General features: G+C 36.0%; 1 protein-coding gene and 1 long non-coding RNA gene across 5 annotated transcripts in view; one reads left to right on the forward strand and one right to left on the reverse strand.

Annotated features, from left to right (window-relative positions):
* The window catches only part of LOC6052245 (choline-phosphate cytidylyltransferase B), a 70,857-nt gene that overhangs the window by 46,868 nt on the left and 10,884 nt on the right, over positions 1 to 13,105 (reverse strand). Inside the window, exons 1-2 of one of the 4 annotated variants that reach the window (XM_038259088.1) lie at positions 10,669 to 10,807; positions 4,529 to 4,962 (exon numbers count right to left, since the gene is read on the reverse strand). The exons of 1 other annotated variant lie outside the window; for it this stretch is intronic. In XM_038259088.1, coding sequence (XP_038115016.1) covers positions 4,529 to 4,850 — 322 coding nt within the window. In that variant the 5' untranslated portion in view covers positions 4,851 to 4,962; positions 10,669 to 10,807. Of the gene's footprint in view, positions 1 to 4,528; positions 4,963 to 10,118; positions 10,262 to 10,668; positions 10,808 to 13,105 lie in introns of those variants that run through there. 2 more of the 4 variants (XM_038259089.1, XM_038259087.1) reach the window with 2 other exon arrangements.
* On the forward strand, positions 10,919 to 11,269 carry LOC119768668. The gene is made up of 2 exons (XR_005278134.1): positions 10,919 to 11,045; positions 11,099 to 11,269. It is a non-coding gene; the product is annotated as an uncharacterized LOC119768668 (long non-coding RNA).

Here is a 13,105-nt window from a genome sequence, read left to right on the forward strand (position 1 = left end):
AGCGACACAAAAGAGACGGAAAATAACACGAAAAAAAACAGGACTGCGCGTCCACACAGGCACCGCACTACTAATGCCATTATTTAATTAAAATGACCAATCACCCCATGCACTCGAACAGCGACACAAAAGAGACGGAAAATAACACGAAAAAACAGGACTACTCGTCCACACAGGCACCGCACTACTGATGCCATTATTTAATTATAATGACCAATCACCCCATGCACTCGAACAGCGACATAAAAGAGACGGAAAATAACACGAAAAAACAGGACTACTCGTCCACACAGGCACCGCACTACTGATGCCATTATTTAATTATAATGACCAATCACCCCATGCACTCGAACAGCGACATAAAAGAGACGGAAAATAACACGAAAAAACAGGACTGCGCGTCCACACAGGCACCGCACTACTGATGCCATTATTTAATTATAATGACCAATCACCCCATGCACTCGAACAGCGACATAAAAGAGACGGAAAATAACACGAAAAAAACAGGACTACTCGTCCACACAGGCACCGCACTACTCAATACGGAATTGTTAATTGATTATTTACTAATAAAATACATTGAATTGAATTGTATTATTAATTAATATAGAGAAAACCCTTTTCAAAATTTTCAATTTTCATATCCTCTTTATAGCTATTTCATTGTTGATGTCAATAAGTCATTTTGTGTTTCACATTATCCTCAATATTAGAATATATTTTGGAATAAAAAACTCTGGCAATTTGTAAAGATTGCCTCAATCTTTGTTAAGGTCCGAACATTCGGGGTTTCCTCATAATTGTAAATATTTTTTCAATTCATATTTTCAGTTGACCTTAAACAAGAAATGAATCATAAAATTGTTTTGAACTGTTATGTATCACATTGCGATACTAGGAAATTATATATTTGCTATTTTTTACTTCACAAAAATCTAATTACAAGTGCATGCAACAACTTTTGAAACATCACTGTGTGCGAATTAAGACTCGTAAACATTTTAAACTACAATTTTGTGTCCCAAAAAGCTCAAAAAACGATCTTGTATTTGCAGATTAAGAAAAAAAATCTAATGGCTGAAATAGTTCCTTGAAGAAATCAGGCTAATTAAATTAACGTTTCTTTTAATAAGTATGAATTAATTGTAATTGAATTCATTGCTTTTCTTTTTTAAATTATTGGCACTGTTGGCATAGTTAAAAAAAACTACCGGGTCCCGGGAATTCCCGGGAAATGGCCAAATTCAACTCTCGATTCCCGGGAAATTCAAAATCTCGAGAATCGTCACCCTCTAGTCTCGCAAAATAGAAATTATGATCAAAAGTGCATTAAATTTGATCTTTTTAGCCAGTAAGTGGCACACATTTGCGTGCTTACTCGAGGCGGTGCTGTTGCTGGTAAGTTTATAGCCTGAAAAATATTTTTGGAGCTTTAATCGAGCATCAAACTCTCCATATGACGAAGATAGGGGCACAGACAAACAGACGTGACTCTCCATACAAATTATTTTTGAAATCCATCGTCCTTCATCAAATCACCAAATCACGGCGACGCCAGCGCTGTCTGGTGAGCTGATGCCGAAGCGCAGCCCAAACATACCAATACAAACCCATTACTGCCATGTGCCACGTCAGTGTATGCGTGAGACAATCAAGCCTAAACGATTGTAAACATCAACAGCTGATCGAAATAATGTTGTTGTTGCTACTCGATGAAAAGAATAAAAATCAACAGCGAAGGCCGAAGATGACGGTGGGTCGGTTCCGTTTCCAATAGTAGAACCTCATGAGCCAAATCATGCGGCTGCACCAGCAACGACAGAGACCAAATCACTGGTCATCCCAGTTGCTATCAAGTTCTGTCGAAGATTTCGCCTCCACTGAAATCTCGACTCATTACACCTGACACCATCATCAACAAGATACGAAAACACCAGTAGTGGCCGCCGAAATAGATAAATCCAATTCAAACCTACCGGAATTGATCCCCACGATGGGCGTTTTGGAAATTTCCACGGGGAACGTGTCCACGGCGCCGTTAAGTTGCGTCAAACAACAAAAGCAAAAAGTGGCAAAGATTCCATAAAATGCTGCCGCAAAATTTACATCGAAACAGAACCACAGAAACTGAACTGGAAAAAGATTGAGTGGCGCAACATCGCCAAAAGGCCATAAGGACGACCAGCAGCAGCAATCTGAGCAGCAGTCCACGAAGGGTAAGCAGGTTGCTCCGAAGGAGATGCCTCCGGCTTCCTCTGTAGTAACCGGCGTCGCAGCAGCAACCTCGACATCGACAGGCAGTTGAGCAGGCCTACCGGGTTAATAGTGGGGCAAGAGGCTATGGCCAAGACTGCCCCAATTTTGTCCTGGAAAGCCTGGATTGTGATTCACGGATAGAATTCCAGAATTCCATAAATATTTGGGTTCTCATTTGCTGCTTCGCACGTGCTCACGCTCAATTTGAAAACAAAAACACGCTTCACACACACTGAGAATAGACGGGCGATCTGTCACGACAGTAGCGCCATCAGCGCCGGGTGAGTGGATGCCGAAACAAAATTGTTTTTGAAATAACCGTTTTTGGAGGACGATGGTTCGGCACTCGAGTGTCCCGTCTGTTTGTCTGTGATAGGGGTTTGATTGGAAAGGGTATATGTATTTCCCCTATAAGGCTTTAAAAAAAATAAATGCATTTCCGGGTTTGTTATAGAATTGCTCAAATAAAAAGTTGTGTTTTTGCATGCATGGATCGTTCTGGAACCAGATTGACCACTCGGGGGACATTTTCCCGATGGTCAAATAGAGGAATCCGGATTATAGAACGGCTTTATTCCGGAACGCTTTTTTTTCATTCCAAAATGACAATAACACATGTGTTAAACCATTTTTTTTCGGCGTTTCTATTGGAAAATGTTTAATAAGTGTTTTGTTGACATCAAAAAACAGTTTTGTAGCAAGCGTTATGAGCAATTCTCTGAGATTTCAGTCATTCGATTTTCTTTGTATTTTTTAAACAAGCTGAAACTTTTTTGGTGCCTTCAATATTTCCAAAGAAGCCGTTCTGCATTATGGAGGGTTGTGTGGGTGAGACTTAGAAAGTCTCTTTTCAAAAGTGGGCAAACATGGGCACTAATTTAAAAAAAATTAATAACTAAAAAAGTTACCTGAAAATTGCTTTAATTTGAAAACGGTGCACTTTATCAAAATTTTGCTGGAGTACTTTTTGGTTGCAAATTCGATTTCACTTAAATCAGTATTTATTCAAAAATTCATAACTCGGTCAAAGATGTTTTGCACATTCTGGAAATTTCTGAAAATTTGGCAATTGATGTCTCCTAAAACATATCAAAAAATTAAAAAAAAATATATTTTTTTTTTGCAAATCATGTTTTAGGCCGATGCAAATATTTAAAAAAGTTTTTGTCCCTCGGCCCTGGCCAAGGTCAAGGGGGGGGGGGCAAAAAAATAAAAAAATATAAAAATTTAAATAACAAGCCATAGTCTTCACATTTCAATGAAAAAAGTGTTTTAAAATGCATTTTACACTAGTTCAGTTGTTTTGCAATCATTAGTTTTCAAAAAATCTAAGATCTGACAAAAACAAAAATTGTATCGAAAAAAAAGATTTTGCATCGAAAATTTTCAAAAAATCTTAAGATTTTTTAACAAACCCAAACATGCTAAAAATGATTTTAACCGCAGGAGAATGTATTTTAATTTGATTTCAGCTGGTTGCACTTGAATTTTCATTGAAATTTTGAAGTTTATTGTAAAAATATTTTGTTTGCCCCCTGATTTTTCGGGCCAATTTTGAAGGGGGGGGTGACAAAAACTTTTAAAAATATTTGTACCAGCCTTAGTGAAAAAAAAGTAAATTAAAAATCACCATTTTTTTACTTTGTATCATTTTTTTCCTACAACTTTGCCGAAGACTCCAAATCGATCAAAAAATTTCTTCAAAAGATACAGATTTTCGAATTTTTATATATCATTTTTGTATGGGCAGCTGCCAAATCCGCATGGAAAATTAAATGGACAAACTAATGATGCAAAAAGGCTTCTTTGGGCATATCGAAGAAACCAAAAAAGTTTCAGCCGGATTAAAAAATACAAAAATTAAAATAAAGAAAAAAATTACCTATTCGTTAGAGAACTGCTCAAAACAAATTTGAAGACATTTGGTTGTAGCATCGCCAAGATATGGCTATTTTAAATAAAAAAAAAAATCAAAAAATTGAATTCAAAAAATCATGAAATATTTTCATGAAACATTCAGGAGTGATTGAAAATCATATTTTTATTAGATTGAATAAATTGTATGTAACGCCTTAAACAACGAGAAATAATAGAGCGATTTCATCATTACGAAACATGTATCATGAAGAAACGTCGTTTACTTCAGTCTTTATTATGTATCCCAAAAAAAAACCACGAATGTTTGACATGATGTATTTGAATAAATGATGGATGTGAATAACAAAATAAAAACAGTGAAATTTTTCCAGCCACATTATATCGCACTCACCAAAGCTGACATGCCCGTTCCGTATGCTCTCATCGCTGGGCGGCCAAAAGTTGTCACTGCTGCCGGTCTCCATCCCATCGTCCTCGATTCGGATACTGCTGAACCGCTTCTGTGTGGCTCCGTTATTGTTACTGCTGCCGCTGTTGCTGCCACTCACGCCAGAATCTGTGCCGTTCTTTGCTCCGCCAGCTCCGTTCTTGGGACGCTCCGGAATGGTTATGGACACCGACGACGACTCGTCCGGACTAGCCGGAACTGGCGCGGGCTCACGTGGCCGCTTGCGGGACATTCTGCCCGTGGGCGACGGTTCCTCCTGTTGCATCACGACCGCCGGGGACGCCAGCTTTGCTGCAATCGTTACGCTCTCCCCTTGCTCAAAATTTTGCGAAACTACGACGTAGTAGTTTCAGTTTCGCGGTCGATCCGGTGCTGACCTGGAATGAAACGAAAGCGAAAAAGAAAAGGGTAAATTTATTTTATATGGGTTTTGCGTGGTTCCTTTAAACAGAACGTAATAGAAATGTGTGACGGCGTACCTAAAGAAGGGAAATATGGATTGGAAAATTGCGTGTCCGCTTTGACACGAGGGAAGAAGGAGGCAGAAGGTATCGGTGCTGGCACCATCCCTTAACATGAATATTTAAACAGTAAGGCGCCCGTCTGGCGATTCTGACGCCGAGTTGTAATTGTGTGAGCCAGAACTTTGTGAAAGTGAAAACTTGCCAAAACAGTTGTAGACTCTGTAACGACTCTATACCAGACATCAAATGCAAATTAGGGGATAATGGGAAAAGGATAAATATATGTTTGGCGTCTGGTCTTCTAATGATTCATAAGAATGCTATTTATTGTTTTGTTACCTGAACTACCATAAAACAGGGTGACTTTGATAGGTTTCAGATTTTTCCGCAAAATGAAGAGTACAAATTAAATACGTACGCAATGGTTTGAAATCATACTGACCGTGGTAGAGGAGTGTTCAAAGTACCTCAAGAAAAACTTTTGATTAAATTTAAAAAAAAAAAATTCTTTTTGTAAGCAGGAAATAGTCAACTAAATAAGAAAACAGTTGATTAATGACAGATATTTTGATCGTACAGAATATTTAACGGTTGCTATGATCTTATTTTTCAAACAAGCCGCACGTCATGCGGTCATACCACCCTGGCGTTTTGTAAAATCACTGAAATTGATATTATCTAGATACGCGCAATAAAAAGTTAGTTAACTATAATAAAGAAAAAGTTGATGAAAAATGATTTTCTCAATAAACATGATTTTGAATCGGAAAACGGAATGCATTTTCGGATTCTTTGGACAATTTTCCACTAAGAGAGGGCAAAATAAGTTTGTAAACAATAAATAATATATGTTTTTGAAACACAATTAAAAAAAAATCTCCGAATTTATAGGCAATGTTAGTAAATCAAATTTTATGTAAAATGTAAAAACTTGTGATTCATGCTTCGAAATCAGTTTAAAATGCAATATAAATCAATAATTTTAAAAACAAAACTCGTTTTAACGAATTTCCGGAAAAATTTCGACTGTTTTACAATTTTACCTGAAATTTATATGTATTTTGTTAAAAAGCTTATAAACTTAAATAACTAAATATAAACATTTTTTTTTCCTTAAAAACTATATCGGCAACCTTATTTGGTACATTTGACGTAAAAATGAAATTTGAACATCTTAAATCTGATTTTTACAAGAAAAATTATAACTATCTAAACACTATTGAAAAAAAAGTGCATGTACTTTGTGGGGCCTACCCCAGTTGTTGTTGTTGCTTTATTTCCGGCAGCTTTAACCTTCCCGGTCATTCGCTGCCCAAACCCCAGTATATTTTTTAAAATTAATAATCTTGGGAAACCCCTTACCAGTTGGAAAATATTTCAAAAATAAATTGAAATCCTATCAATGTCACCCCGGTTTACGGTATACTAATCATAATTTGTAATAGCATGTGAATAACGTAAATATTTCGAACCAAATATTGAAGGTTGTTAAAAAGTTACTTTAAAAAAATTCTTAAACCCGTAAAAATGCATTTTGTTTCAAAAATTACAAAATGAAAATGTATACGGGTAAAATCCCATTTAAAATTAAAATGCTAATGACACATTCCGGCGCTGCAACGTCACAAAATTTACCACTTTTTTCGAAATAAGTCTCGTATGGTATAGAACAATTTTAAGTTGAACTTTTCATTACTCTTTGACGTTGCAACGGAGTGAGAAATGGCGAAATTTCGACTTTTTCAAAAGGTAAAATCCTAAAAAATTCTAAAATTTTAAGAACTTTTCTTTCCAATTTGAAGGATTATTTTTAAAAATTGATTATTATTTTCTAGCTTGTAGAAGGTTAACTAATGCATACCATTGTAACCTTTAAATACGACATAAACTTGGAGGAAAACAAATACACTCAACCCCCGGTGGTTGGTCCCTTTTCGTTTGACACTTTTAATGTTTGTTAGTTGATCAAGATCAAACTAAAAAGTGACGAACTGTCATTATTACACGGGACTCACACTTACTATCATACCAAAGTTTGGTAGTAGATGTGAGCTCTGTGTAAAGGGGGTATCAAACTAAAAAGTGACCCCGTTCGTTTGACAACAATTGGTGTCAAACCATCGGGGTTTCAGTGTAGTCTATTAACTGCTCTATTAACTCGTTTGATTATTGCTGTAAGTCAATTTACTATCCAGGTTATTGCCATCCAATCAAAACGCTGTCCAAGGCAAACTTATGGGAAATTGGACGAGCATTCCGGTGAAAATTCGAGCCAAACATTTCATTAGGGCACAAAACCAAAACGTAAACATTTGGGATTATTCCACTATTCCATTCATTAGTACACTCCCTACATGCCCTCCAAGAATCAGATTGATAACAAACAATTTCCTATTGAAAAAATCAAAAACTCAAAAGGGCCCATAACAATGTTCACTCCGAACCAGAAAAAAAGTTCAATTGTGCCCTTTTCTTTTTCTTTAGTTTTTCGTAGTTGAGGAACATTCTATGTTATAAAGTGAACTTTTCATACATTCTTAACACTAATTCACTTCAAAACAACGTTTGGTTTACGTTTCACTAAAGATTTCTGCAGAAAAAAACTTCACCGAAACACAATATTTAAAACGGTCCCGCGGATGCTGTTCAGTACACATTTGAAGAATTTTTATGTTTCACATGCCTTATTCTCACCATTCGATCACAAAACTTCACCAATTAACATAATGTTCGCTGAATTCCTCATTATTTCTTACTGAACAAAAGGTCCCATAAACATCATTCAACACAACAATCGGATGACAGCGCTTTAGTGCCCTTTCAATTCTCTTTGAAATTGCATCTAGAAAGGGCCCATTATGAACAACAGTTGGATATTTAAAAGGGCCTAAAAACGAGATCTTTTTAAATAATGAGTTTTATTGCAAAAATCAACATAAATTAAAAAGCATTCAAGCAGAGTTGAGGATAATGATGTGTTTTATCGTATCATAAGTAAAAATACCATCAGTCAAGCTTCTTTTTTAAATAGGAATTGAAACAAGTTGTGCACTTTTTGCAAGCGATTTTCTCGAATCGCGGTTTTTGGTTTTGTGCCCTAATGAAATGTTTGGCTCGAATTATTTCGATACAGTAAAGACAAGTCGCACATGTAGAAATAGCCGAAAAAACAAAACAAAATCGCTGAAATCCCTGTTTTTCAACATTTTTGCCTTCCTCACCTTGCTGAGGAAAGGCTATAAAATCACTCGAAAACGAAATTCTCACTCGGATCTCACATATTTTGACAAAAACGTTGTCCAGATCTATCATGCGACCTGTCGTTGGATAGGTAATCAAAAGACCTTTCCAACGAGTTCAGTAGATTGAAGATCTGATTACCCTATCAAAAGTTATGAGCACTTAAGTGTTATTTATGAACTTTTTAGTGGCCAGATCTCATATATTTCGATGAAAACGTTTTCCGGATCTATCATGCGACTTGTCGTTGAGAAGGTAATTGAAATATCTTTTCAACGAGTTCAGTAGATTGAAGATCTTACAACCCTATCAAAAGTTATAAGCACTTAAGTTTTCTTTATGAACTTTGTGGAGGCCGGATCTTAGATATTACCTAGCATTACACTCTAAATGTGAGGAAGGCACCAACCACCTAATGACGTTTAGACCACTTAAAAAAATGTTTTAGTAAATGGGTTTTGTGCCTTTTTTTAGCTTTGCTACGTCCTACATTTTTCGTGAGTCTTTTTACAACATATTAGGCTATTTCCAACAAAGTTTTGAGGTAGTATAATCGTTTCAATTTTGACTTTTAACCTTTGAAATCTAAATATCTCATAAAAGCGGTGTGTTTTTTTTCTTTCAGTGTATTTTTTTTGAGGAAATCCTCTCAAATTTCCTCCAAGTTTGTTTTTGACCACTTCAAGATACAACAAAGTTGCAATTACGAAATACAAAAATATCTCTAGTGCGACTGGCTTAACATACACAAAAATTGATGTCAGTAAACGCACCCCCTTATTTTTGCTACCTCCAAAGTTAAACGCCTTTAGCAACTAAAAATTTACAATTTTATTTATTGGCCGCGAAATCACATAAATTCAATTCTGTCGATTTTAACGCAACTTGAAAAAGCTCGAATTGTGTTATTTTTTTTTTTTTACTTGGATAAAATTTTCAAAATCTGGAGTTTTTTTTAAAAAGGTCCAATAAACGAAATTTTCAGTTTTTGCTTTTTGGGTGTTTTTTAATACCCCTGACTCAATGCGGTTTCAAAAACACCTAAAAAGCAAAAACTGGAAATTTGGTTTATTGGACCTTTTAAAAAAAACTCCAGAAATATAGAAGGAAAAAATAAATTTAAAATTTAAAAAATCAATCCAAAAATAAAAATTTTGATAGAATTATGCGATATTTTGAATATTTTGGTTGTAAAATAGGTTTTATCACATCTTTAGCATGTTTCTATAATTTATTATCTGTTTTATGAATAACTAAAATTGTTGACCTTCAAATTATCGAAAACAGGAATATTGCAATTCAGATTTTTCAAAGTTTAAGGTACAACTTTGTCAATGTTTAGTTTAAGGTACAACTTTTGTCAAGTTTTTTTTTGGGGTCAACTTATGCCATGTATTGAGGCAACATCCCCAAAATTTAAAAGTAAAATATGTGGAGAACAGTAACTCCATGCATCCAATGTTGGCATACCAGCACTTTGACGTTCAATTAGAGCTTAATTGCGTTTTTTTATTTATTTTAAGAAGTTATTTGTTTGAATAAAACGAAATAGAAAAAAATAATGAAAATACAAGTATTTCACCTAAACTATGTTAATTTTGTGCAGTTTTTTACAACTTGAAAGCTAACGATTTGATTTTGAAGTAGGAATCTGAAAAACAGGCCAAACAAGTTGTTTGTAGAAAAAATAAAAATGAAAAAACGGTCAGACTAGATTATTCGATTATTTTCAATCTTTGCCAAACAAGTTTTTGTGTCTCATTTCAGGTTATCGAGCTTAAATATGACCACAAAAATGTTCCTGAGTGATCTAGTAATCTGTAACTCACTTGCATCTTTTCACTACCAAATTGACAAGTTTGATCAAGTCCCGATTCGTATTTTAAACCAACAGCAAAACATCTCAAGCTCTTCTCGCAACTAAAATTCCCATCCACCGGCCCTAATCGCGCAGCGAATAATCTCCGGTCTAATGCGCAAAACAAACATACACTCCGAAAGAAAAAAAACCCAACAGCTCAGCATATAGCAACTCAACTGCTGCACTCCCACGTTTTATCTTATCAACCAACCGGCGGATTTCGCGTGTGTGCAACTGCCATGTCATCTGATTCCGCGACGACCGTCAGAACACCGCTCTATTAACACCCCAATTTGCACTGCGCGAAGGGTGCCCCATCACAGCCAATTTAGTAAGTGAATGGCAATCAGCTTCTTGATTGAGTAATTGGCTGAGCATCACCTCGTCACATGGCTCTGGGGGGGGTATCGTTTCAGAATGTTTGATCCACGTGTTGCAAGCGGACTCTATTGTGAGAGGGCGAGAATGTTTGACCTGTGACGCGACAGTGCCCGACCGTCAAGGTCTGTCCTACTTACGAGCAACGCAGCAAGTGCACACACTCTGCTGGAAGAACGCGCTTCACGCACAGTTCCGTAAGATCGTCGCGTACAACGCACAAAACACTCTCTCGCGCGCGCACGTTATCAGCAGCAACCGTCGCACCAAAAAAAAAGCACCCGCGAGTTCCGAGTCGTGGAATCTGACTGAATCTGGCCGACTGACTGCCGCTGATCGCTGCGCTGCGCTGCTGTATGTATTAATACGGCTTTTGTTCACTTTCAACCCGTACGACGACGACGACGTCGGAGGCGGCGCGGACTCCTCAAATACAGTCAAACCCCAATGGCCGAGCGGGCGGGGGTCTACGTCATCGGGCGGTTCAGCTGTACCCACTGCGATAGAGCGATTGAAGGTTTGAACGGCATTCTGTATTGAGTTATTGTTTCAAGCTGCTTTCACGAACAGTTCCGGCGAATTCGGCGTGGCGTAGGTTATCTCTCGTAGTTCTCGCGGGCTGAGTCTGGCTGCAAGAACGCGGAAATTTGGTGTTGCTTTTGGACGAGGCCTGAAAAAACAAGATGCTTGTAGGAATGATGATGATATTAATAAATTAACTAGTTTAATCTTCTGCACCAATTGACGTTTTTATTTCTCAACATTTGTTATAAACAATTCGGCTTAATACTGATTTCTGTACATTAAATATTATTGTACATAAAAAACTTCGCTAAAATTATGAACAATCCTTCAATTGTGAACTATCCTAAGATAACAATGAGTAAATTCGTTCACTGTTTACCAGCAATAACAGTCATCTTTTCCGGACATTAAAAAGAATTTCAAAGAATTGACGATAGTTGCATGAATCTCACTGTTACAGGATCTTTTAAAGGGTTACATACATGTAAAAAATCACAAAATTTCATACTTCAAAAAAAATATTGCATCCACTAGAAAAACAATTTTCAATCACCACTGAAAGTTTCATGAAGAAACTGCATGATTAAACTGAGTTTGAGACGATTTTAAGCTCAAAATTTTACCGTGCGCAAAGCGGACTGTCAATCCTTCTGAGCGTTTTTCTCGAAACACCGAGTTGATTTACGGGTACCACGATATCTCGAGATGGGATGGACCAAATTGGCTAAAATTTGGGGTGAAGACTCTCAAGACATATTCCGTGTGCATGACGAAGCCCGATTTTGAAATTTTTGCTTTTAAAAAAATACAAAAATCAAAAACTGACGATTTCTGTATGAAAAGCACAACACTATTTTTTTCTTTTTGTTTAATAAGTTTTTTTTGAAAATTGGCCCACGTCATGCACACAGGACCGGTTCAACGAGTCTTTACCAAAATTTTGAGTCAATTTGGTCAAGGCAGAGTTAAAATATCGTGGCACCCGTTTTTTGAAACTGCTTACTTCAAATAGCTATATCTCGGCAATGATACAACCAAATTTATTCAAATTTGTTTTTATGATAGAAAAAAATGTATATTTTAATGCCCTGAAAACAGATTTTAAATATAATTAAGTGTGTGGTCACACCAACCTCTGACTTTTTTGTCGATTTACATCTATGTAACCCCTTAAAATTCGTTTATTTTACGTTTTCTTCTTGTTTTCAATTCTTGATCTTAAGCGAAAAGTGAAGCAAGCGTTTGACGTTTTACGTTGGCTTTTTCTCCAAACAAAATTTCAATATTTTGTATGAAGCGTGGTTTTTCGCTAGACGCTAGAAATGTTTAAAAGGTTTTGTTTTAGAAATTTTTGCGACTTGAATTATAACTTTCAAAACTATTAAAACCTTTGAATTTATTTCCTTTTTTTTAGTTTAATTTTTTTTAATGTTTCACATCCTTTTTTCATTTAACTTTTTCTTTCAATTTTGCAGCACCCATTTTTTTTTTAAATGAGAAATTTTCTGTATTGCAAATACATGTTTTTTCATTTCTTTTTTCAAATTTACATTTTTTACCGTCATCAGGGGTTGTGGGAGTGAGATTGATTCATACCAATTTCAGAATATTTGTATGACCCAATCTCACCCCTTAAATCTAATATCACTTCTAAAGACGGTATTTTTAAAACTTAAAAAAGATAATCTGAAATTAGTTTACTGTTGAGCAATTCCATGTCAAATAGGGATCGGTTGTACCCGACCCTCTCCGATTTCAATGAAACTTTGTAGACATGTTATCCTACGCATATATAAGCCATTTTTGTGTATATGGAGCCAGTTTCACTCGATAATGACATTTGAGAAAGGCGTAAGTGTTTTAAATATTTTTATATTTCGTAATATAAATATTGCTGTAACTCGAAGCCGTTGCATCGTATCAAAAAGTGGTAAAACTTGTAGGAAATTTGACGGGCTTTCCGAAAAAAATACACTGAAAGAAAACAACACTCCACTTTTATGAGATTTTTCGATTTTTAAGCTTAAAAGTCAAATTTGAAGGTGAGGCCAC

The sequence above is a fragment of the Culex quinquefasciatus genome, chromosome 3, assembly GCF_015732765.1.
Source record: "Culex quinquefasciatus strain JHB chromosome 3, VPISU_Cqui_1.0_pri_paternal, whole genome shotgun sequence".
Taxonomy (NCBI): Eukaryota; Metazoa; Arthropoda; class Insecta; order Diptera; family Culicidae; genus Culex; species Culex quinquefasciatus.